The 24243-nt window shown below is 60.7% G+C and overlaps 3 protein-coding genes across 5 annotated transcripts; all 3 read right to left on the bottom strand.

Annotated features, from left to right (window-relative positions):
* Window positions 1-1248: 1248 nt before the first annotated feature.
* MCRIP1 (MAPK regulated corepressor interacting protein 1) lies at window positions 1249-8886 on the bottom strand. 3 transcript variants are annotated; one of them, XM_081162080.1, is made up of 5 exons: window positions 8857-8886; window positions 3315-3370; window positions 3105-3223; window positions 2448-2549; window positions 1249-2092 (listed from the first exon to the last, which is right to left on the bottom strand). In XM_081162080.1, the coding sequence occupies exons 2-5, from the start codon at window positions 3320-3322 to the stop codon at window positions 2028-2030; spliced, it is 294 nt and encodes a 97-aa protein (XP_081018206.1). In that variant the 5' UTR covers window positions 3323-3370; window positions 8857-8886; the 3' UTR covers window positions 1249-2027. The 3 variants fall into 3 exon arrangements, with proteins under 3 accessions (XP_081018206.1, XP_081018207.1, XP_081018208.1); XM_081162081.1 differs by lacking the exon at window positions 8857-8886 and adding an exon at window positions 4178-4296; XM_081162082.1 differs by lacking the exon at window positions 8857-8886 and adding an exon at window positions 3789-4019.
* A 170-nt stretch (window positions 8887-9056) lies between these two features.
* PPP1R27 (protein phosphatase 1 regulatory subunit 27) lies at window positions 9057-10151 on the bottom strand. Its single transcript, XM_081161497.1, has 3 exons — window positions 9848-10151; window positions 9613-9763; window positions 9057-9318 (listed from the first exon to the last, which is right to left on the bottom strand). The coding sequence occupies exons 1-3, from the start codon at window positions 10035-10037 to the stop codon at window positions 9195-9197; spliced, it is 465 nt and encodes a 154-aa protein (XP_081017623.1). The 5' UTR covers window positions 10038-10151; the 3' UTR covers window positions 9057-9194.
* Window positions 10152-14453: 4302 nt separating this feature from the next.
* Window positions 14454-24139, bottom strand: P4HB (prolyl 4-hydroxylase subunit beta). Its single transcript, XM_081161496.1, has 11 exons — window positions 23892-24139; window positions 22789-22995; window positions 21320-21453; window positions 21032-21169; window positions 17376-17480; window positions 17167-17292; window positions 16820-17020; window positions 16440-16560; window positions 16151-16332; window positions 15945-16031; window positions 14454-15326 (listed from the first exon to the last, which is right to left on the bottom strand). Exons 1-11 carry the CDS (start codon window positions 24037-24039, stop codon window positions 15246-15248), a joined length of 1530 nt encoding a protein of 509 aa, XP_081017622.1. The 5' UTR covers window positions 24040-24139; the 3' UTR covers window positions 14454-15245.
* Window positions 24140-24243: the final 104 nt, after the last annotated feature.

The following is a 24243-nucleotide window of genomic DNA, read 5'->3' as shown; positions in this document are numbered from 1 at the left end:
GGCAGATACCAGGGCCCAGTGCTGCCTAAGGGAGCTGAGATCAGTGCCCCTCCCACCTTCTAGCTCCACCAGAGGAGTAACCCAGAGGGCCCTGGAGTCAAAATCAAGTAGATTTTTAACTAATACAGCAAGATATTAGACATTCCCCAGTGCTCCCTGGGGGCTCCAGCTCCCCTTCCGGGAGGCCTTTGGACCACCACAGCCCACACCTTCACTTTACAGAAGGGGCCACTCAAGCCTGGAGGCTGTGTGATGTGTCCTAGGGCTCACAGCAAGGCCATGACTTTGGCTACCATCAGCAGTTGTCCAGGGGCCCTGAAGTCTTGTGGGTTGTGCCTGCTGTCCACGAGGTAACCAACAGTGGCAGTGGGCACTAGCACTGGGCAGCCACCTGGGAGGCAGATACCAATTTCCATGTGAGGAAACAGGCTGAGAGTCAGCAACTACTCAAGCTCACAGGTGCAGCAAAGGCTGTCTGGGGTCTAGCCCACCCTCCACCTTCCCAGCAGGACACCTGCTGGTCACTGAGGGCAGCACTTGGGGCAGGGCCTCGGTTCTGCCTTGTCCTTGGTAGCCTAGGTCATGCTGGCTGGAGGATGTGATGTGTGCCCAGTGCCGATTCAGTCTCAGCCCGCAGCCCCTGGACCCCGCCCACACTCCCCATCCCTAGACAGTGGGGGGGCAGCTCCAGCAACCCAGCCCAGCAGGCATTAAAGCCCTCACAGGTACAGGGGAGCAAAGAAGGCCACAAGGTCCCAGGAACTTGGCTCAGAGCTGGGCACCTCCAGTGACCATGGCAGCGGCCTCGGTGGCTGTTTATTATGTGAACCGTCCTTCCTTTGCCCCTGCCCTGGGGAACCACCCCCAGGAGAAGATACCTCCCAGAGCCACCGGTGGAGCCACTCAAGCCCCCAAAATACTCTTCTGGGAAAAGATGCTCCCAAAATAAATTCTGGTTTGGCTTGTGGGGTCTGGCCTGCAGGCTCTTCAGGCTTGAAAGTCACGTGCACTCAGGTCTCTGGGTGGATCTGGCGGTGGCTGCCTCCAGAGGGAATGGCCCCATTGCCCACAGAACCATCCCATCCTCTGGCCTCCAGGAGGCCCCCACTTCCCACAGCCGCACCCCAGAGTCCTGAGCCCCCTAGAGGAGCCCAGAGATTGGGCAAAATTTCTGTTCAGGAGCCCTGACCATGACCCTGGATTTCTGGCTGTGTATGGGCTGTGGACACAGACTGACAAGAGGCCGACCCAGTGCTGCCGCCTTTATTCACTGGTCCCAGGCTCCAGTCACTGGAAAAAGGGCCCGGTGACCCTCCCAGCACACCACACAGAGACAGGACCTGCCAGACAACCTCACACCCCTGCCCAAGGGGCTGCTACGCCACAGGGCCGCAGACACCAGGGCCCAGGACCCTCTGAGGGGCACCAGGGGTATCCCAGGCCTGGAGAGCTGGGGGGCCACCGTGAAGCTAACGCAGGAAGGAAGGGGCCGGGTTGTACAGTGGGGCTAGGGTGGGGGTGGAGAGGGGATTATTCGCTGCTCCCCAAGTGTCCAGGCCAGAGAAGAAGCCATGTGGGAGACCCATGCTGGGTGTGGGTAGGGCTGCCCTTGTCTTGCCTTCTGGCCACCTCAGGGACAAACCTGGACGAGTCCCACTGGCCCAGGAGACAACAGAGGCCCTCTGATCTCTGTCCTGATCCTGGCAGTGACCAGGGGTCTGGGCTGGGGCAGTGGAGAGGACAGACAGGGAGGGGAGTCAGGGTAACCCCTGGGGACAGGCAGGGCCAGGGGGCTCCAGACACCTGGGCAGCCAAGCCCTGACCCTCCCAGGGACGGGCAGGAGCGCCAGCAGGAAAGAAGGGGCCAGGGAGGGGCAGGCCGTGGCGGTCCATCGCGCCGTCCTGGTCCCGGGTTTGCAGCCCACGCGGAGCACGGCCCGGCCCCTCCCCGCCCCTCCCGGCGCCGGGCCCACGGAGCGCGGACCAGCCCCCGGCTGCACCGGGTCTCCCCGCAGCCCGCCGGCGCCTTAGGACTTCTTGGCATCCTGCGCGCCCCGGCGCTTCAGGTCGCTCAGGTCGATGGGCTTGAAGGCTGGGGGGGTGGGGGGGGCCCGGTCAGCGGGCGGAGGGGCGGCCTCGCCCAGGCCCCGCCCCGCCTCCGGGCCCCGGCCCCGCCCACCCGCCGGCTCCGCTCAGGAAACAGGAAGCGGGGGCCTTCCGGCCCCGCCCACAGCCGCCAGCCCCGCCCTCAGCCCCGCCCTCCAGGCCCCGCCCCTCGCTCTTGAGGCTGGGGTTGGGCACCTTCTCCACCAGGCCCCGCCCCCTCACTCTTGAGGCTGGGGTTGGGCACCTTCTCCACCAGGCCCCGCCCCCTCACTCTTGAGGCTGGGGTTGGGCACCTTCTCCACCAGGCCCCGCCCCCGCCCCGCGAGGCCCCGCCCACTCACTCTTGAGGCTGGGGTTGGGCACCTTCTCCACGTACTCCTCCACGAGGCCCCGCTCGCTGCCCGAAATCTGGCTCCGAAGGTCCCGCTCCACGCCCTGCCAGGCTGCGGAAGGCGTGGCCGGTCGGACGGTCAGTCCGGCCACCAGGCAGGCGGGTCCGGCCGGGAGAGCACCCCCGCGGCCTCGCAGCCCCTCCCCGGCCCCACCAACCTCCCGGGTCACAGCCTTGGGCCCCTAGACTGGAGGTCATCCCCTGCGCACCCCACTCCCTAGACCTGCCCGACCCCCGCCTCGGCCTCCCTGCCCGGCTCCCACAGCAGGCCCGTCCCCGCGTCCACACCAGGACCAGGGCCGCTGTCAGAGGCACATGCGACCCACTGGGGCACAGCACTAATCCCTCGAAGCGGGGCGCCAGGCACAGAGCCCCCAGTCCTGGGACACCATGGATTCCCCCAGAGCGCACATCTGTCTTCCACGCCCCGCCAAGAACCCAACTGGCTGCAAATGCTGCCTCTTCAGGGGGTGCTGCCCACTGGGAGCCCCACAGTGTTGACTGGCCCCCATTACAAGAACCTGTCCTCCAGACAGGCCCAGGCACCCCACCTGCCTGGGCTGTGAGGCTGAAAGAGTGAGGTGGAGGCCGGGTGGGGGCGCCCTACCTTCGTAAATGAATCGCACATTCTCCTCGTGGGCGGGGGTGAAGATCTCGCTGCTGCTGGGCGGAGAGCGGGGGCTACTGTTCCTCTTGCCGTTGTAGACGACTCTGGAGACAGGGGAACTAGGGGGAATAGGTGCGTGAGGGGAATCTGGAGGGCAGGGTGCAGACCCCACACCCCTCGGTGGAGGCTTCTCCACTGCCTAAGACCTACCTGGTCATCGCGGGGGAGTCTGGTCCTCGTGCTCTGCTGCCGGATCCCCTCGGCCTCTGAAAGGGACACCCCCAACAGGGGACAGAGTGTCACCCTCTCCAGGGGGGCTTCAGAGGGGAGGGGCAGGGGGTGTGCCGCCCTCTTCCCTTGCCACCAGCAGAACCCCGAGGGTGGGGTCCAACAACAGTCTGGGCTGACCAAGGATGCAGCAGGCTCAGCTGGTGGGAGCCAAGGGCTGGGGGGGTGCAGAGACACGCATGACCTGGAGTAGCCTGAGCCACAGCACCTGAACCACAGCTGTCCTGGGAGCCCCTTCCCCAGAGCCATGTGGTGCAGATGGTGCCAGCTGCTCTGACACCCCGGTTTGCAGAATCAGAGCCCCTCTCCCATGAACTCTAATTGCCCACAGCCTGTAGGAAACCTGGCATGTTGTTTCCATGAGCCTCAGTTTCCCATCTGTAAATGGGGATGTACCTCCTAGTGGTGAGGAGCCACAGAACCTGTCCACCTTGCAGGTACCGGAGGCCGGAGCATGAGTGAGCTGGTGGCCCAGCAGTGCGGGAGGGTGGCGGAGGGGTGTGAGCCTGGAGGAAGCTGCCCAGCCTGGGGCCTGACCCAGTGACCAGGACCCTAGGGCACGGCCTGTTTATACCCTCTCTCTGCCCAGGGAATTTTACAGCCCTGGGTGGGAGTCTATTTTTAGGCTCACTCTCAATTGGCCAGCTGGACACACCACAGAGTGAGGGAGCTGGCTGCACAGAACTCTCCAGGGCCTGGTCTTGTCCCAGGGCGGGGCAATCCCAGATGCTGGGGGTGGAGGAGTCTGGGAGGGGGCTTCAGGCACAAGAGCCTCCCCCACTCACCCTGGATCCCAGGGGCCCCCAAGCTGCCTAGAGCATGAGCGGTAGTCCCCACTAGAGGGCCAGGAGGATGGGACAGTGTGGGTGCGTCCTCTCTGGTTCACTCAGCCATATTTAAACACCTGCACAGGTAAACAGAAACCCACAGGCCAAGTCAAGAGCAACAAAAATGCACAAAACCAGCCTCCTGGAGGCACTCAGAACCCTGTGCATCTGCAAGTCAGGAGCCTCCAGCCCACATTCTCCTGCCCAGGGCCAGAGCACGTGAGGGCGCCCTGGGGGCACTTGCCCCAAGGGGCTGTTGGCAGTGAGCAGAGGGGGGGAGCTCAAATTATGCAACAGGATGGAGGTGCCAGCAAGATGACCATCCCCTGCCCGCCCTGGGCCAGTCCCTCACCTCCTCTTGTCCAGGGACCCTCAGCCCTCCTACAGTCTGTCCCCTTGGACCTGGCCAACCACTTCAGGGCACCTGCCTTCCCGGCTATGCCTGCCTTTGCCTCAGCCTCCTCTGGTCACAGCCTGCTGCCCCCTGCTCCCCTTCGTCTCTGTAGTCCCCAGGTCTGGTGGGGCTGGACCCAGAGCAGCTGGCCTGCAGAGGACCAGGCACTCGAGTTGAGTCCCAGGCCCCGGGAATGCTTGGTCTCTGCGTTGGGGACTCACCCCACACCACCCCCATGGGCTGGGCTTCCTGACCAGACCAGGACGCTGCTGAGGTGGCACCAGCTCCTGGACCCAGGGCTGTGCCCTTGTCACCGAAGACCCTCCACACAGACATCCTACTTCAGCCCTGAGATGTCTGGTCAGGGTGCACTGGGAAGCACATCGACCAGGAGCCAGACACTCAGCAGGTCCTCACACTCTCGAGACTTGAAGATAAATAAATGACATTTTCAAAAGGAGCCACTGTCTGCCTCCTCTTGAGGGTAGGGGTCACAGCCCACCGGGCCTGACTTTAACAGCCTGTGTCCTACCAGCCAGCCCTCCCAGTTAGGAGCCTATGAGTCCTCCCCTTCTCCCTCAGCTCAGCCTCCCTACCCAGGTCTTTCTCACCAAGACCTTCTGCTGGCCCTGCCCTGGCAGGCCTCAGGGGCACCGAGGCGTATCCTGGATGCACCAGCAGCTTCCGCAGAGGCCAGGGACCTGGTGCTCCCCTGGAGACAGTAGGGCAGCAGCTTGCTCACCCTCTCGACCTCCCAGGGTTCCTCCAAGGAGCTGGGCCCGATTCTGGCCAGAAGGAAATTTCCATTAAGAATCAAAGGAATAATCCCCTGGCAGGGTAGCTCAGTTGGCTAGAATGTTGTCCCGATACACCAAGGTTATGGGTTTGATTCCTGGTCAGGGCACATACAAGAATCAACCAATGATGCACCAACAAGTGGAAAGACAAACAGATGTTTCTCCCTCTACCTCTAAAATCAATCAATAAATAAAAGGTGTTAAAAATCAACTGAATATGCACGCCCTGTGACGGCCATTCCAGTGTGTGAGGGGTGGGCAGTTAAGACCTGGACCAGCATGACACCATCCCCACCCATTCAGCAACTGTGGTCTCGGTGGAGCAGGGGAGGTGGGATGAAGCCTGGACTGGAGGTCCACAACGCATGGCACCCGGCAAGGGCCCACAACAGTGTGTCTGGCGGAGTGGAGGGCAGCCTGAACGTTTTCCACCGGGGGAGAGCGCTGAGCAGGGCCACAAGGGGGGGGGGGGCATGGAGGTGCCAGGTGACAAGGGGCTGGGGAGAATGGCACAGGCCTGGAAAAGTACCAGGGATACCTAAAAAGACTCACCAAGCTACTGAGGGCTCCGGTGAGGTCAGAGACTGAAGTCTTGCAGGACAGAGACCAGCTGCTTGGCAGCTGATGTAAAGGTGATAGGGGAGATGGGGGGCCAGGGAGAGGGCAGGCTGCACACCCCATGTCCAAGAATTCATCTGGCCTCACCCCGCCTGGGCCCACCAGGGACAAGCGCAGGCGGGGGTGTCCCCTTCCCAAACCCTCTCCCTCCCCTAGTCTTCCTTCTGGCTCTCACTCACAAGGATTATCGAACACAATTACTTCCACCCTTGAGCTCAAAACGCCCTCATATACAGCCCACACAGTCAACCCTGAGAGCCTTCCTTTGGGTTCTAACGGCTCTGGAGCTCCACCACGCCTTGCGGTCGCTAGCAAGTCCAAGCCTGGCCGCGTCTTTCCGTCTGAGTGCAACACGACTCGAGGTGCTCAACAATCCTGGCGTCTCAGAGCTGAAGACAGTCTCACAGGAGCTGTCCTCCCAGAGCCTCTGCCAAGGGGCTTGTTACTTCTCCCCATTCCCAGGTTAACTGTGAGAGGACCCCCTCCGAGTAGGGACAGCCTACTGTTCCTCCCTCGCCTTGCACACGCACTGCCAGCATGCTCTCCCCCACAACCACTCCCCAAGCACTCCCCACCTGGACACCACCCGGGCCCTATGCTGCCATCAAGCTCTCAGCATGACCCCCATCTATTTCATCAGGTGTCACGGCTGCTGGGCCCCTGGACCACAACAAACACAGTCTTCGCCACAGTGCCACCTCTGCCGGCTGCCATCAGCCTGGAGAACCACAACCCCCCCGCCCCCCGGGCTCTGGAAGCCTTGACTCTCGTCCGCTGTTGCCTAGCCACTTCACGCTGGGCCCATGGCAGAGTCCAGAACCACCCTGTGGTGGAAGGCCATCCATACCTGCTGCCCCAGGCAAGTCCCTTCCCTCTCTGCACCTCAACCTCTGGGACTCCAGGGCCAGCCCAGATGGTTCAGCTGGGCTGAACACCCCAGAGCCTGCCGCTGCCTGCTGCCCGCACTCCCCCCCCCCGGTTCCTGGATGCCCTGACAACAACGTGGCCCTGCTCAGGCATGGGGACGGAGCCTTCCTGGTGGATCCGGAGGTACCTCACTCTTCCACGGGAACCAAGGGCTCCAGAGACTGCCTGGGGAGAGGCGAGGGGCCCAAAGCCTAGCCTCTGATCCTCTGACGCCCAGCCTCAAACTCCCAGCACACAGCCATCTGCCAGTGGACAGGAGAGAAAATACTCCGGTGCAGAACAGTGACGATGGGTATTCCAGAGTTAGAACCAAAGACACAATGGCTGGTCATTCTGTGCCCCCTTAGGATTCCTGAGACTCAGATTGGATTAGGTTCCACTTTCCTGCCATTCTCTGTGCTTGGGGCTCTCGACCACCCAGTTCCAGCCAGTGAGCTTCTAGAAACCAGTCTACTCCCCAAGCAGGGCCAGCAGGACATTGCTGAGCTAGACCCCAGTCAGGGCTACCAGTCCCTGAACACCCTGGGGCAAGGCCTCCTTGGGTGACCACAGCAGCCTCTCCCCCAGCAGCTGACCTGAGCCTGTGGGTCTCCTTCCCCAACACCTGGAAACCCCACCATCCCTTCACCCACCGGGATCAAGGGCACTCCTTCAGGACTCAGCCCCTGACCCCCCCAGCTCTCAACACTCTCCACCCAAAGGGTCATTTGGTTGCCCCCTGATATCTCCGGACTTTGCTGAAGCCATCCCCTGTGCCCCAAAGGACTGTACTCATCCTTGGGGGTACAGCCCAAAGGCCGCCTTCTCCCCCTGCTGGAGTCTCCCCCTGTTGAAGGTCTCCCCCTGTTGGAGTCTCTCCCTGCTGGGGGTCTCCCCCTGTTGAAGGTCTCCCCCTGTTGGAGTCTCTCCCTGCTGGAGGTCTCCCCCTGTTGGAGTCTCCCCCGTTGGAGTCTCCCCCTGCTGGAGGTCTCCCCCTGTTGGAGTCTCCCCCTGTTGGAGTCTCCCTCTGTTGGAGGTCTCCCCCTGCTGGAGGTATCCCCCGTTGGAGTCTCCTCCTGTTGGAGGTCCCCCGTTAGAGTCTCTCCCTGCTGGAGTCTCCCTCTGTTGGAGGTCTCCCCCTGCTGGAGGTATCCCCCGTTGGAGTCTCCTCCTGTTGGAGGTCCCCCGTTAGAGTCTCCCCCTGCTGGAGGTGCCCCCTGTTAGAGTCTCCCCCTGCTGGAGGTCTCCCCCGTTGGAGTCTCCCCCTGTTGGAGGTCTCCCCCGTTGGAGTCTCCCCCTGTTGGAGGTCTCCCCCGTTGGAGTCTCTCCCTGCTGGAGGTCTCCCCTGTTGGCGTCTCCCCCTGTTGGCGTCTCCGCCTGCTGGAGTCTCCCCCTGTTGGAGTCTCCCCGGGGCCCGGCGGGGGGCGCTCCATGTGCACCTGCGCCTGACCTGGGGTCCTGACAGCCCGGGGGCCGCTTCCGTAATTATAAGCATGACGCCCGCGGTCCCGCCCCAGGCAGCGGCGCTCCCCGGGGGCCCCGGGCGCACCCTCCTCGCCGCCCGCCCCGCGAGCCCCCCGCAGGCCACGTCGCACCCCTTCAGGCCGGCACCTGGCCCCGCGCGTCCGCGCCCCGGAAGGCGGGCGGGGAGGCGGCGGAGGGGCCGGGCGCCCCCACAGGGCGGGGCCCTTTAAACGCGGAGACGGGACCTCGGTCCGGCTCGGCCCCCGCGGCCCGGGCGCCACGTCCCCGCGCCCCCTCCCCCTGCGCCCGCGGCGGGGGCGCCCCGCAGGCCCGCGCGGGCGGGGTGGGAGGGGCGCGCGGGCTCCGCGACCCGCCCCGGGCCGGCCCTGCCCTCCCCTCGCGGCCGCCGCGCCAGGGCGGGTCCCGGCCGCGCCCGCTCCGCCCCCGCCGCCGCTCACCTCGCCGCTCGGCCGCCGCCGCCGCCAGCTGGGGCCCGGCCGGAAGTGACGCGCCGCGCACGCGCACGCGCACGGGCACGCACAGGGGCCCCGGCCACGTGACGGCGGCGCGCAGGTCGGAGCCGGGCCCTTGCGCTGCGCCCCGGCTCCGGCCCCGGCCCCGACGGGACGGGCGCGTCTCCAGCAATGAGGCCACCGACACGGGCTTGAGCATCGCGTTTATTGAAAAAGTAAAAAGTGTCACCGTAAAAAATGCACCTGCAGAAAAAGCCAGGCCGGGGGAGGGGTTGTGCCCAAGGAGCGGGGCCCCGGCCGGGGCGGCCCCGGGCGCGCGGGGCTCAGTCCATCCTGGTGCCTTGGAAGAGCTCCACCAGGTCCTTGAAGTCGGGGTCGATGAGGTCGGAGGGCAGGTCGCCGTCGTCGTTGGCTGCGGCTCTGTCCGCGCCCAGGGAGATGAGGTACCTGGGTGCAGAGGCCCGCGGGTCGCAGGGGGACCCGGCCGGAGGGACCTCCCCCCATCCCAGGCAGCAGGGTGGAGCGCCGAGGTCCACCTGTTTTAATTTTCTGCAGGTGGGTGAGGGACAGACAGCCTGGCCCTGCAGAAACGGGCTGCTCCAGGAGGGCACCTGGGCAGAAAGCGGACTCCTGAAGCCCTTAGGGTTCTGAGCTGCATGGCCAGGGCCAGGTTTGGGGGCCGCAGCCTGGAGGCTAACAGAGGCCAGGGGGTGGGGGTACAGCTGCTGGCCTCGCGCTCACCTGGCTATGTCGGGGTACCCGTCGCTGCAGGCGATGTGCAGGGGAGTCCAGCCCGTCTCGTCGCGCTGGTGGACATCGGCCCCATATTTCACCAGCAGCTTCACGCACTCCAGGTTTCCCGAGAGGACGGCCTCATGCAGGGCTGCCAGGCCTGGGGAGCACAGGGCAGGAGGGGTCAAGGCAGAGGCCTCCCCCTGCCGCCCCACAGACCTAGGCTGGGCCTGCAGGCACCTACCTGAGGGGTGGATGGTGTCCAGGGCCACTTTCCGAGCCCGGATGAAGCGCCCCACCTGCTCCAGGTCACCCTGGCGGATGTGGTCCAGGAACAGGACATCGTTAGGAAAACGCACCGTGCGCTGGGCCAGCATCCGACGGCGCCGCTGCCGTGGGCTGTAGCGGGCATAGCGGACAGTCCTGCTGGGCATCCTGGGCAGTGGTGTGGGCTGCCCCTGTGGGGGACCCTACAGTTCTGGGGAGGACTGTGCTCAGCCCAGCGGACAGGTTCTCCAAGCCAAGGACAGCGATGCTCCCTCTGCTCCGGCTGCAAGGGCACCTCCCACTTATATAGGGGCCGCAGAGCTATATAAAGCTGCGCGGTCATGCTCACCCGTGAGGGGCTGAAACCGAGCCGCTCTCTACCCCGAGCTCAGATCAAGTTTACTGGCTCGTCTTTCAGCCCACCTGTCGCTGTGCCTGGCCAAAGGGGTCAGATCCTTCCTGGCCATCGCACCCAGCCCCGCTGCTGGACCTAGAAGGTGCCTTACAGAGGGCACCAGAAGGACAGGGCCTATGAGGAAGGCAGGCAGGTACAAGGACATCAGCCCCAGCCCTGGAACCCTGGGAGAAGGGCGTGATGTATGGGGGGAGGACAGCTCTTCCGCCTCCCAGAGAGTTAGGGGCCACCCACGTCTAAGGAAGCACAGGGTCCTGACTAAAGAAGGCCCAGCCTGACCCATCCCCTCCCTGTCACGTCACCTTCCATGATAACTCTTGGCAGTTTTACCAAAACATGGGCCTTGGCACTGCCCTCCTGCTTGGGGACCTCCCAGGTTAGAACTAAATGCCTCAGCTTCCACTCAGGCCCTCTCATAGTGCCCACCAGGAGCCCTCTGCAGGCCCTGCCCACAATGGCCTACCCCACCCCATCACCACTCGGGTCCCTGCCCCCCGCCCCCTTTCTTCTGGTTCCAGGTTCCTGCGACTTACTGGACATGTGCTCACACTTAAGGTAGCATCCAGCCTGTACCCAAAGGACAGGCCATGACGTCCCAGGAGGTGTGTGCCCTCTGCGCTAGCCCAGTGCAGACTTACCTGTAGGAGTGCAGCCAGTGGAATTTTTAGAAGACGGTCCAGCTGGCTGGGCCAGGGCCACCTGCTTTCCCTGCAGCAGCCGAGGCCTGAGGTGGGGCTTAGGCCTGGGTGAGGGAGAGGGGCCAGTGGACATACGAGCCCGGGACACATAAGTGGCAGCAGAGCTGGGCCAGGAGTGCACCTGTGGGGTCAGGACAGCCCCGCACACCTGAAGCTGGCCATGCTGGTTTGCTGGGGCTGCTTGCGGCAACAAGGAGCCTTAAACAACAGAAGTTCATTCTATCTGGTTCTGGAGGCCAGAAGCTTGTGGTCAAGGTGTGGGTAGGGTCAGTTCCTTCTGAGGGAGGGTCTGACCCAGGCCCCTGTCCTGGCTCTGGTGCCAGGCAGTCCTTGCTGCTCTCTGCTGGCAGACGCTTGAGTCCCCCTTGTCACATAGTGGTCTCCCCGTGTGCTTGACTGTGTCCAAACTTCCCTTTTCATAAGGACGCCAGCCAATGGAGTAGGGGGCCCACTCTGCTCCAGTGTGACCTCATCTTGAGTACATTTGCACAACCCCACGTCTAAATAAGGTCCCATCCTGAGGTCCTGGGGGGTGGGGAACGCAGTTCAAGCCCTAACCCTGGAGAGACCTCCTGGGAGGTCCCTGAAGGCCTGACTGAGGTCAGAACCAAGACCGAGCCAGCGCTCTTCTCAGGGGTGGGGCAGGCAGCTGGGTCCCTGAGCTGGTCTCATCCAACAGAATCCAACCAATCGAAGGTAGAGGGTTGGCAAACGTAGGTTTACAGCTGTGAGTACTTGAAACAGTTTATCCTTGTAATACTTATTATTTGTATTATTGTTTGTTTGTATTATTTGTCTTCCTGTTATCTTGTATCCTTACTTATGACTTATCTTTTAGGTAGTGGTGGCTGGTAATTCAGCCTACTTTTGCCCACCCCTGCATTTAACACCCTTGGGCCAAATGCTGCGGAGAAACAGGGCCCTAAGCTGGCCTCCCAGCCCTGGCAGGTTTTTTTCCACCCGGCCAGGTCCTGCAGTGGCCCCAACGGAAGAGTCACACCCAGGGTTCCTGCACTTCAGGGCTCAGAGGACCCCTGGATGGTCTGACTCCTGGTCACTGGGGAGGAGTCAGGTACAATTTCTTTTGGTTTATTTACACAAAACCCGGAGACTAAAAGTTCTACCCTGTAGACAGAACTTTCCTCTGATGTGAAGATTACCTGTTCTGGTGTTTTCTGGTGTTGTGGAAAGTTCTGTCCGCCCCTCCCCCTGCCAAAGGATCAGGTGAGAGACTGTGGATGGAATTGCCGCCAACGGCACGGCCCGCCCCTCACAGGAGTGACAGGGCTGGAGCAGGAACGGGCTGGGGTGAGGAAGCCCATCTGGGTGGCTGTGATGATGGTGACTCCAAGAGGGACCCTGTCCCTCCCATCTGTTTGTCTGCGAAGGACAAGTTGAGAGCTGGGGTGGCAGGGGCATGAGGCTTCTATCAGGATCAGAGAAGAGACTGATGCCAAAGCCTCCCAGTCACAACAGACCGCCTGAAAGATAGTCACGGACACAGGACCATGGGCAGGATCTGCAGCGGACCGTAGTGGAGACCTGTCCTCAGGAGCTGACCCCCGGCGAGCAGTCTAACCTGCCCCCAGTGGCACAGCCCGGGCTTAATGCAGCCGCATCAGAACCAAGCCTGTGTTAGGCAGTTCTGCCCTGATCCTTCCATGCCTGCTGGCCTGGGGAACTTGTGCAGTGACCTGCTTTGCATGACTTGGGTTTCTGCCACCTAGAGGAGGGATGCAAATGAAAACACTTAATGCAAAAAGCTTACTTTGAAAAAGTCCAAGGAGCCCACCCAGCCACTGCAGGTGCCTCCCTCCCCATTGCCTGAGGCCAGAGCACCTGGAGGGTCTGCAGCCCCAGCACCCGCTTGTTCAGGTTCAGGTTCGCAGATCCGGAGAGAGGGAGAGAGGAAGTGGGATTGGCACATCCAGGCTGTGAAGCCTTAACTGTGAAGTCACCTGCCTAATCTCACCAGCCCTGCCAGGTCCTGGACTCCTCCCTACCTCCCAGCAGAGCAGGCCCACGGTGCTTTCCGCAGCTGTGTCTGCAGAGGGGACCGTATCAGTGACACCCTCCCTGGAGCACGTGATGGCATTGCTTCTGCAGCTGTGCCTGGTCTCAGCTTCTGCACAGAGGGCCAGGCTCCCACGGCTGGTCCCTGGGTCACCATCGGCATGGTCACTGGGGCAGGGAGTATGGGATTGGGCACAGCACACCCCCTGCAGCTGTGATCCTGACAGCCCCTGTGCTGCAAAACCACTCAGGTTTTGGGCTCCAGAGCTAATTTCTCAGCAATCTCCTCCCAGGATGCTGACAATCCCCCAACCTCCCATGTAGGTGTCATTGTGTCGACAGGACTGGGGCAGACAAACTGGAAGGCAGCCCTAGCACAGGCCACCCCAAGACCAGGGAAGGACCCCCAGCTGTGGGCAGCCCTCAGCCTGGCTGTCGAGCTGGAGGGGCGGAGCCCAGACCCCAGGTGCAGGGATAGGCTGGGCCCAGCTGGTGCTGCCCAGGGCACTCACATCGGGTCCTCACTGCACAGCACATGGCCTGCTCTGGTTGGAGGCAGGAGCAGCCCTGGGGTTGAGGACCTGGGTAGCAGCTGAAGGCATCAGCAAAGCAAGGTGGGCACACGGGCCTCCTGCTGGGAAACAGCTCCTGACGAAATGACGCCCACACCTCCCCGTGAGCCGTGACCGCTGAGAACCATTTTCATAGCAAGCCCCATGGTCACGTCTGCCGGCTGTGATGCTGAGCCCCTTGGGGAGCGCTCCATCAGGGCCAGGCGCCCTGAGCCACTCGGCACCACAGGCTGGAGATATCCCCAATCCCGGCTCAGAAGTGCCCTCAGCCCATGGCAGCTGGACTTCGTCTCACTGTGCTTTTCTGTGCAAACTGCAAGCTGAGCTTCTAGAAGCCATGCTACATCTTCACTGGGCGCCTTGCTGTTTTGTGTGACTGGCGACAGGCACAGGATCGTGCCATTTTGTCCCTTCTTGAATCCTAAACACTGACCTCGCGCCCACCCTGCAGCAGTTACTGGCAGCTGCAGGAAGAGACGACCAATGCATAGACCTGCCGCCTCTGGCTGGGCTGGCCCCATGCAGGACCATGTCGTGTTCTGACTGAGCCCAAAAGCAGGATCCACAGGACTAGACGCCCATGGAGGGCAATGCGGGCCACACCCATCAAGGTGAACCAGATAAGCCAGCCCCAGGTACGTGAGTGGGGCCAGTCGCAGTCGTATTCTCCACCTGGTGACCTCCAGCTGGTGACCTGCGCCTGCACCCAGACTGTGCACCTGGTGACAGACAGTGAGGACTGAGACTCCTGTGTGTTTCTGCACTTACACTGTGCTCCGAGAAAGAGGCATCTCACAAGAGTGGGCCCCAGGCCCACCTTCTCTTCAGAGTTGGGATCCCAGCCCTTGTCCCATGGTTTGGAGAACATGAAGCAGAGAAAGGTAGTAAAATTTCAACTTTATTTGGCCAATGTGTTCAACTCCAATGTTGTGGTAGAAATGCCTCGAAGAACTGTCAACAGCTGATTGGGCTTGAGTTTCCTGGGCTGTGTGGCAGCCAAGAAACGAAGGGTCCGGGCTCGGTGCCGCCCAGGCTTGCAGGCCAGTCTGGAGTCAGAAGAGCCAGGAGCTGGCTCTGGGGGGATCTGTCCTGGCCCAGCCGGCGCCCACCGCCCCCTCTGTCGTGCTGGGGCCCCTGCAGCAGAGACCTAAAGTCCCCATTTACCAGACAGCGTGCGAGCCACACGCTGTCATGGCAATGCTGGTACAGGTGATAGTGACCCGTCCAGCCTGGCTCTGTCCCTCCCCACAGGGGACACCGTCTCCAGGGCAGCCCGGCCAAGGTGGAAGATACCCTGACGTCCCAAAATGTCCAAGAATCCCACAGATGGAATATTTTTAGTGACAGTAAAATAAACCTAACAGGTAGGTGACATTGCCAGTGTGAGATTCCAACACATTTTAGCGAGCGCTCTGGTCAAAACCGTGTACAAAAAAGTACATCACAAATTAAAAAAAAGGCCCAGCAAGACAGACTGGCCTGGAGACAACCCTTTCCAAAGCCTGAAAAGCAGAGGGGTTTAGAGTTACAGGTGTGTCAGAGTGAAGTGTGTTCAGAGGTTCCCTGCATTTCCGATTGGTGCTGCGTCCTGTCCCAGGGGGCACGCGGCTCCGGAGGCTGTGCTGCTGGGGTACGGCCCCGAGGGGCGTGGCAGGGGTGCCAGGGCTGGTCTCCACGTCACAGCTCGTCTTTCACAGCCTTCTGGGTGTCCTCTTCTTCCAAGTCGGGCTCCTCTGCTTCCTCTAGATCTTCCAGATCCTGGGACACGGGGAGGAGAGGCCTGGGAAGGTTAAGGTCCCCCCCACGCTAGGAACCTGCCCTCCACGGAGCCTGGGCTCCCAGCCCCAGTGTGATGACCCAGCACAGGGCCACTGGTATGCAATGTCCACCCCCTCCAGTTCTCAGGGTTTGTGGAGCCAGTGAGCCCACTGACCACAGCAGCATGAGCTGGCTGGGCCTCCCTAGTCTGAGTCCCATCCCACTCAGCAGCCAGAGTGGCTCCCCTGGGGGCCCTGCTGTCCCGAATCAACCATGCCCTCCACTAGACACAGATGTCCTGCCACACCCTTTGGGCCTGGGACCAATTCTGACGTACTCTCTGCACAGCTGACCACAGCTGACACGGCACCTCAGCCAATGGGCTGGGGAAGGACATCAGAGCCCAAATCAGCAGGGAACCACGTGGGACGAGTGAGGAGACTTCATAAGCAAACACTGGCACTAAAGAGCCTCCAAACCAGTGTGCATTAGTGCTGACCACGGAGAGGGAGTCATACACGAGGGAGGGCTTTCCTGCAGCCAGCCCAGCCCAGGCACACACGTCCGGGGGACTGCAGGTCGCAGTCCCAGAGGCCAGCCAGGGTGACCACCACTTACATCGCCATCCCCTGCCCCGTCCTGGCCACCGCTCTCCAAGAACTTCTTAAAAGCATCTAGGGTCCGCTCTCCGTTGTAATCAATGACCTGTGGGGAAGGGGGATGAGCAGCGGGCCCAGGGCAGCACCCTCCCCTCCCTGCAGAAAGCTGGGCCCCACCCTTCCACGCACCCTGCCTCCCCCACCCCCACCGTGTTGCCCGCGCACCGTTTTGTCCGGGCCGGCGGGGAAGAACTTGAGTGTGGGGAAGCTGTGCACTTTGACGGCCTCCACCTCGTTAGCTGTCGCGTCCATCTTGGCGATGATAATATTTTCATGGTCCTTGTACGTCTCTCCCAGCTTATCCCAAATGGGAGCCAACTGCTTGCAGTGACCACACCACGGGGCATCTGGAAGCAAGCAGTGCTGAGTCCTGCTGGGGAGGAGACCCCTCCCCGCCCTACCGCCCGCCCCTAGCCCTGTGGGGCCCACATGCCCAGGGAGAGGCCTCACGTACAGAATTCCACAAACACGTTCCTTTTCTCATCAAAGGCAACCTCTTCAAAGTTCTTCCCGACGAGCACTTTCACAGGCTGCTTGTCCCAGTCCTCCGGCAGCTCCTGGCTCATCAGGTGAGGCTGGGGGGCAGGCAGGGCAGGATCAGGGACTCGGCGCCCGCAGCCTCCACCCCAGGAGGCAGCCGACCCTGCCCATGGAGGCTCAGGAGGGCCGAGCCCAGGAGGCCAGGGCTGCTCTGTGCTCCCCACGCAGGGGGCTGAGAACACCATCCTCAGCATTAGGGGCCTGTCCTAAGGACCCCACACTCATGGTTTCAGACACCACAAGGACACAGCCACACTAGGAAGCGTGAGGCGGCACAGGCGGCGGGGCCCCCACCTTGATCTTGCCCTCCAGGAAGCGGTGGCAGAAGTCCGTGATTTTCTCAGCCGTCAGCTCGTCAGACTCAGGCTTGTACTTGGTCATCTCCTCCTCCAGGGTGATGAGCCGCACGGCGGGACACTCCTCCTTCTTGAGGCCAAAGAACTCGAGGATGCGCTGGTTGTCGGCATGGTCACTGTCGATGAATATAAACAGGATCTTGGGGGAGAAAAGGCACGTTGAGAGGGGCACCTGAAGGCGGCACAGCTTCACCTGCTGCAGACCCTCCCAGAGGCCTGGACCCCGAGGACAGGCACTCTAAAGGCAGGCTGCTGAAGGAGGAGGCCCCCGTGAGCGCCGCGCACCTTGCCCTTGAAGCTCTGGGCGGCTTTCTTGAAGTTGCTCAGTTTCCCTTCATAGTCAGACACGCTCTTTGGCAGGAACAGCAGGATGTGAGTCTTGATTTCACCCCCAAAGATCTTCGGGGCCGTCTGTGTTATAAACACGGGTTACTGGGTCTCAGCCCTGAGCTAAGCCTGGAGGACACTGGGGACTCTGTAGGTGGGAGCCACACCTGCTCGGTGAACTCGATGACCAGCGGTAGCTGGTTGTGCTTGATGAAGTCCAGCAGCTTCTCCTTGGTGATCTCCCCCTCAAAGTCGTTCCGGCCTTCGTCAAACTGTGGACAGAGAGAGGGCCCTGAGCACCGAGGGCTTCACGAGGCCGCCCAGCTTCCCCGCCAGCTCGGCATGGCCCAGCACAAGGGATCTGGCAGCCCCCACGTGCCTGCCCACAAAACAAAAGCCAGGCTAGGCCTGCAGGATCCACTGACCTAGACCATCCCCACAGGCTCCTCAGAATCCAGTAGAGCCTCACGTCCTAGTGCCAGGGAAACTTCCTCATAGCCAAGTCCCGAAAGCAGCTGCTCAGTGTGTGGGCCACACCCCTGCCCCCGCCCCCCAAGCTCAAGGTGACTTTCATCATCACATTCAGGTGTCACCAGGTGCCAAGTACCTTCCGCTTTCTCCCAAGGGTGCAGGATGACACCGCAGCCACTGAGGCAAGCCAGAAGAACACCAGTTTTCCATTAGGCAGATATTAAAGGGCCCAGCAAAAATCTAAAACACCACCTTACCATTAAAACACTGTACAAGTTAACAGTCATAAAAATGTTATTTTTTATAACATGTAACGGGCTGTTGTCGATGAATTAAGTTTTTAAAAATTTCTCAATTCTGCCTGGCCAGGCATGGCTCAGCGGTTGAGCGTCAACCTAGGATCTAGGCACATGCCCAGGTTGTGGGCTCGATCAATGACTCTCTCTCATCACTGATGATTCTATCTCTCTCTCTGAAATCAATAAAGATATATTAAAAAAAATTTTTTTCTCAGTTTTAATTTGTAACACAATGAAAACCAACAGGTATATTCCATGTAAACTGGTGTAAAAGTCTCCAGGATCCCCTGTCAAGTCCTGGGGCGACGGACAGGGCCTCACACAGGTGTGTCCTGTGCCTAAGCACCTCCAGGTGGCAGTTCAGGTGGGCCCTCTATCACTGCCCTAAGTTCTCAAGTGACTTGGAAACTACAGGCCTTTCCTTCTTGCTCACTTCTCTCTGCACTGCCTCCCAGTGACTTCCAGAAAAGCAGGTGGCCGCTTCCCACCCCGCCCTGTGTCAGACCACACCAAGGGCCAGGCGCCAGAAGCACAGGCAAGGCCCGGCCCCTGCTCCCCACACCCCCACTGCCGAGGCTCTACCTTCCCCAAACCCACAAATGTGGACAGGATGAAAAAGGCAGGAAAGTAAAAAAGGGAAGAAAAGCCGAAGCCAAGAGCATGCTGTTAAGAAAACGAGCTTACGGGCGGCCCCATCAGGCACACAGCAGGCAGGCCCTGAGCCCCAGGGTAGTGCCGAGCCCCAATTAGAAGCAAACAGGCTGCATCCCTACTCCTGCCCCTCTGAGCAGCCAGCATTGTCTGTCCAATTTCACGCTGGGTGGCCACTCTCCTGAGCCACAATCTTTTTGGTAATGTTGCCACATTACACTATGTTCACCATCTCCTTTGGTAAAAAGCAGGCAGACAGCCCTCACTTAGTTGGGGGCAGCCACAGGAGGTGGAGAGCCCAGCCCCACATCCACTCCTAAGGCCCCAGCTTCCACAAACAAAGAAGAAAAGCAGAGTAAATGTCAGAACAAAGATACAGGATGCTCAGCTCTCCAACCCATGGCCCAAGCTGGGACTCATGGCGTGAGCGTCACTGTGCTGCTGCGTTCCTGTCATCCCAGCCAGCAAGCAGCAGCCGCTCCCACTGGGGAAGTAGCAGCTCAGCCAGGCTGCCCTGGGCGGACAGGAAGACCCAGCTCACTCTGAGGAAATTGTTAACAGCCCGAAAGGAAGGGAAGGAGAAAGGCTGAGAAAGACAGGGTGTGGCAGCTGAGGAAGCAGAGCCGATGGGAGGCTCTGGGCCTTGACCCCACACGGGCTCTGCGTTCTGACTGCAGCTGAGACCCTCCCGACCCACACAGCCAAGTCCACGGGCTCAGCCAGACTGCCAGAGGCAACCGTGCTACAAAGCAGACCCTGCAGCCACTGCGCAAAGGGAGGCACTGCCCTCACTGGACCGGACCCCAGGGCACGACTGTGCCCAGCCTGCGTGGACAGGAACATCAGCCAGCACTAGAGTTTTTGCAGAACAAGAAATGGTAGCTCTAACCCTCAAGGATGTGGTTGCCAAAATCCATGCTCGGTGTGAAAATGGGCGCCCCCAAGGTCAAGGGCGATGGTGGATGATGCAGGCTGGTCTTAGGGACCCCCCAGCATCTCTGCCCAAACCCGAGGACAATCGTTGACCCAGGACTCTCCTTAGCACCCAGGCAACCTCACCCAACACTTGACAGTTTCTCCTAATCAGATGTTGACAACTGATCAATTCTATTTCCTTTAGGGGACATCATGAGGGTTTCCACTCAGAAAAAACAGCGTATGTAACGATTTGAGTTCCGCCAAGGAAGGGGCTACAGAAACACCCCAGCCACAATGGCACCTGGGCCACCTGGGTAGCTTCTGTCCTCCCCAGTGCTGCTGAGAGGCCTCTCCTCTGCCCAACAGCCGAGGCAAAACACTAGATATCCAGCAGGTTCTGCAGAAAGCTCCATCCCCTACCCTCACACGAAGCCTGCGGCCAGCGCCTCACCCACACTGCGTCTTTCCTGACAAGCTGGACAGTGGTCCTATCTCTGCTCCTAGAGACACGTGTCCCACCTCTCAGCTCCTTCACGGCCTACTCTCCTGCACTCTGTGTGTGCTTTCTGTCGCCCAATTCAGACACAGCCCTGTTCCAAGAGCAGGGCTGCTCGGCTGGTACCCGTTCCACTGTCTGGTGGTTGAGAGAAAAGGCAAAGATGCCACTTGCTGCATCAGTTACGTGCAGACACAGACCTCGCAGCTCCTTTACGAACAGGAGGGACACCAGGACAAGGGGCCTTGGGAGCCCGTGGGAATAGGCCTGTGCCCATAGATTGGGAGCACGCTCCCCAAAAGCTAACAATCCAGAGCTCCTGTCTGGGTGAAGTTTTATTTTTTATTATCATCTTTTAATCCTTACCAGAGGATATTTTTTCCACTGTGTTTCAGAGAGTGGAAGGGGGGGGGGGGACAGAGAGAAACATAGTCCTGAGAGACACATTGATTGGTTGCCTCCCGGGCAGAGGAATGATACTGCAACCAAGCTACGTGCCTCTGACTGGAATCGAACCCTAGACCCAGACCCTTCAGTCTGCAGGCTGACACTCTAACCACTGAGCCAAACCAGCTAGAGTAAAAAAAAGGTTTTAGAAACAGAAACAATGTTGCACCACATATAACGCAATTAAGGCTCAGAACTACTTAGAAATAGTTGCAATGGAAAGTTTGTTACTATGTCTGCCATATATATATATATATATATATATTTTTTTTTTTTAAAAGCTAACACTCCAAAGCAACTCTGCCCTCATAAAACATAGCACCAGGCTGTCACAGAAGCCGAACAAAGGGCTGAAGGCCACTATCTAAGTGCCTCTTATGGCCTGACGTTGCAAAACGGTCCCTGATAACAGCCAGGCTGGCGGTCCAGCAGTCCAGCACCTCCGGGCAAGGTTCTCAAGGACTGTGCTGCAACAGGAAGGCAACACCGCCCCCAGCACAGCACCTCAACCACCCAGGCAGAGCTGCCCAGGACCACTCACCTTCTTAAAGAGGACGACCCCATCCTTGCCCAGCTGGTATTTGGAGAAAACATCACTGTTGGATGTGATCCCAAAGGGTATGTCATCAATGGCCTCTGCTGCCAGCAGGAACTGCTTGGCAAAGTCCGACTCCACGTCCTGGAGAGAAGAGCCAGAGGTGGCCGTGTCGCCCAACATCAAAGACCCTGCCCAGGCCAGCAGCAGGTCAAATCATAGGGCCCAGGCCACGGGGGCCCACCCTCCAATGGCAGGCGTAAGAAGACCTGAGATGAATCCCAAAGCCTCTACCTTGAAGAATCCGATGACTGTCACCTCACTGGACTCCACCAAGGTTTCTGCAGCAGCCCCGTCTGGCAACATGGTGGCTGCGGGGCCGGTGCGCTTCTTCAGCCAGTTCACAATGTCATCAGCCTCTCTGCCAGCTGCACACAAACACATGCAGGGTCTACTTGACACTGGGCCCACCCTCCCTGCCCATCCTCAACGGAGCACTCTGCCAAATTCCAGCAAGACAGCTTCTCACCACAGAAAAGGCATCTTACCCGCACACCTGTGTGAATTCCAGGGCTAAATGGGCTTTTCTGTGTGGGAGGCCGTGGTTGTGTTGAAAAGGCAGTGGCTACCTCTGGGTAGTAAGATTACAGGTCATTTTTTCTTCTCTAACCCTTTGCATTTCCTAAATTTTCCTTGACATTTGCCTTCATTGAACACGGACACTTTTTCCTCGGTGGTCTCCCACAAGGATTTGCCTTAATTAGAGATGTGTTAGAATTTCTTTTATAAAGTCAGCCCTGATGCCAGTTTTCACTATAAAAGAGGCTGAACCCCACCCTGTCTCTCTTGCCCAGGCTGGTCAAGTATCGTTGCCCTTCACAGCTCCTGGACTAGCAGGATGAGAGTCATGTGGGCGCCACCAGAGCAGAGAATGAAAAGGAAGACACCTGGTCCTCCTTAGACTGAGACTGGACGCTTTTCTCCTCTCATAGGCTCTAACCACCTTGCCCAATGTGGAAGGCCTGCTGAATCTCACATTTAAAAAAGATTCTGCCAAGTGGTGGCAAAAGCTGAGTCATCAGTCCCAGGTGGAACTGGGAGTAGCCTTATCTACAAAACCCATGGCTCAGTGAGAGGATCAGGGTAACTTTGGACAAGGTATTTCCTGTTCCAAAAGCGAACACAAGTTAAAACAGACTAAGAAAACAGCATCCCTGTGAGAAGACCAGAGCTGCTAACAGCAGGATGAATAGACAGTGTGCCTGAGAGGATTCTGATGGCTGAGCCACGGAACCAGTTCTATAGATAAGACTCTTCCTTTCCTCACAGGTACTTCCCCGGGCAACAAAGGGGCCCGGTCCCATTCCAGCAGCCTGAGCAAGCAAGCAGCTGAGGGCCGGGACAGACGGAGCTGGGCTTGAATTTGAGTTCTGTCCTGACAGCTGTGGCTCGGCCGGCTCAGCCTCAGCCCTTCCCAACGCTCAGCTTGGCACGGCTGATGGCAATGCTGCACTTGGTGCTCCAGCCTCCCTCTCTCTCTGCCTTCTGTCCACCCTAGGATGTCCCTCTCCATGTGGGAGGTTCTTCCAGGTTGAGAGCTTTCCTTCCTCAGAGGATGAACTATAACTAGACTGAGAACTGGGTCCAAGGACAGGTTCCCCTCCATGTTCCTAAAAATGGGCCTCCCACCCCCTCAGGTATCCACCAGGGCCTGCAGACAAACCCCACTCTAGAGCAGCTGAAGGGCAGAGCTGTGGGCACACCTGTGTACTCTCTGGGGGAAGCCGTGTCTCCGTTCTTGAAGAACTTGATGGTGGGGTAGCCGCGGACACCATACTGCTGGGCCAGATCAGACTCCTCCGTGGCATCGACCTTTGCCAGCCTGATCTCGGAGCCTTCGGCCTTCAGCTTCCCAGCTGCTTTGGCATACTCAGGGGCCAGGGCTTTGCAGTGGCCACACCAGGGGGCATCTGGAAGGAAAGCAAGATGCTAGAGAGCACAGAAGCCAGCTCCCCGCTTCCCTCCTCCTTGGGCACTTCCCTCTGAAAATCTTATCTGCTCGCCAAGATAACCCTCTGAATGTGCGAGGCTGAGCTGATAGCGTGGTCCTCTTGGGCAATATGGGGACAGAGGCCATGAGTGACACACCAACGCCACCCCCTACCCTGCTGGGTCACCGTTCAGCACAGACAGGCAAACCCTTTAATGATTAGCGACTTCCCAGGGCCGGCGGGCGGGCGGGCGGGCGGGCGGGCGGGCAGCAGGGCAGACCCGTCCCTGGAGCTTCCCTTTGGGAGACTGAGAAGTTAGGCAGCCAGCGCCCCGCCCCCCAGAGACCTGCGACCCATCTGCGCCCCCGGCAAGGGGCTCGCTACACTGTAGCCAAGGGGAGCAGCTGCGTGGGGCTGAGGTTCCCACCGGGCGGTCAGGGCGTAACGCTGACCACACGCAGGGTCAGCGTCTGGGTCTGGGGGCGGCCGCCCGGCTGCAGGTGCTGCGGGCAGGGCAGGGCCGGGCCTCGGGGGCGGGCAGGGCCGGGCCCGGCCTGTCCCTTTGTGCTGGGGCAGCTCCCGGGCCGAGCCTGTGTTCCCTGGGCCAACAAGGGGACCCTGCCATGGAGACGTCAGGCACAAAAGCGGCCCTGGCGCCCGGCCCGCCTCGCCCCGAGGGCAGCCCGGGCCGGAGGGTGTCCCCAGGACGCGGGCGGCTCCAGCCCGGGTGAGCCCCAGGGGCGGGCGCCAGGGCCGCGCGGGAGGGAGGCAGGCGGGGGTGCCGGCCGCCGAGCCCCGCGCCCGCGCGGCCCCCGCCCCCGCCGCCCCGTCCCGTCCGTCCCGCCCCGCCCCGCCCGCGGCGGCCGGGCACTCACAGAACTCCACCAGCAGGTACTTGTGGGCCGCCAGCGCCTGCTCGAAGTTGCCCTTGTTGAGCACCAGGACGCCGTCCTCCTCCTCGGGCTCGGCGCCCGCGCGGGCCAGCGCGGCCAGGGCCAGGCAGAGCAGAGCGCGGCGCAGCATGTCGGCAGCGGGACGGCGCTTCGGTTGGCGCCGCCGGACAGCGAGGCCACGAGAGCGCGCGCCGCCCGCCTCGCCCTTATGAACCGGGCCGCCGCGCGCGTGCCCGCCCGCGCCCGCCCGCTATTGGCCGGCGAGCCCCGGGGCCCGCCCCCGCCGCGCTCGCATTGGATGCCGGCTCCGTCTCGGGCCCCGGATTCGGAAGAG

Source organism: Miniopterus schreibersii (assembly GCF_964146895.1).
Source record: "Miniopterus schreibersii genome assembly, chromosome: 16".
NCBI classification, from domain to species: domain Eukaryota; kingdom Metazoa; phylum Chordata; class Mammalia; order Chiroptera; family Miniopteridae; genus Miniopterus; species Miniopterus schreibersii.
Note: the sequence above shows the minus strand (reverse complement) of the source record. Positions and strands in the feature narration are given on the sequence as shown.

Excerpts from the sequence above, each read along its gene's own strand:
- MCRIP1 (XM_081162080.1), bottom strand. Across the intron at positions 2,550-3,104 it reads TGTGCGATTCATTTACGAAG|CCTGGCAGGGCGTGGAGCGG; the intron begins GTAGGGCGCCCC and ends CGCCTTCCGCAG. Across the intron at positions 2,093-2,447 it reads GCCCAACCCCAGCCTCAAGA|CCTTCAAGCCCATCGACCTG; the intron begins GTGAGTGGGCGG and ends CCACCCCCCCAG.
- PPP1R27 (XM_081161497.1), bottom strand. The coding sequence starts at position 10,037 with ATGCCCAGCAGGACTGTCCGCTATGCCCGCTACAGCCCACGGCAGCGG. Across the intron at positions 9,764-9,847 it reads GGACACCATCCACCCCTCAG|GCCTGGCAGCCCTGCATGAG; the intron begins GTAGGTGCCTGC and ends TGTGCTCCCCAG. Across the intron at positions 9,319-9,612 it reads GGGTACCCCGACATAGCCAG|GTACCTCATCTCCCTGGGCG; the intron begins GTGAGCGCGAGG and ends CTCTGCACCCAG.
- P4HB (XM_081161496.1), bottom strand. The coding sequence starts at position 24,039 with ATGCTGCGCCGCGCTCTGCTCTGCCTGGCCCTGGCCGCGCTGGCCCGC. Across the intron at positions 17,481-21,031 it reads GGGTCGTCCTCTTTAAGAAG|TTTGACGAAGGCCGGAACGA; the intron begins GTGAGTGGTCCT and ends CTCTGTCCACAG. Across the intron at positions 16,333-16,439 it reads GAACGTGTTTGTGGAATTCT|ATGCCCCGTGGTGTGGTCAC; the intron begins GTACGTGAGGCC and ends GCTTGCTTCCAG.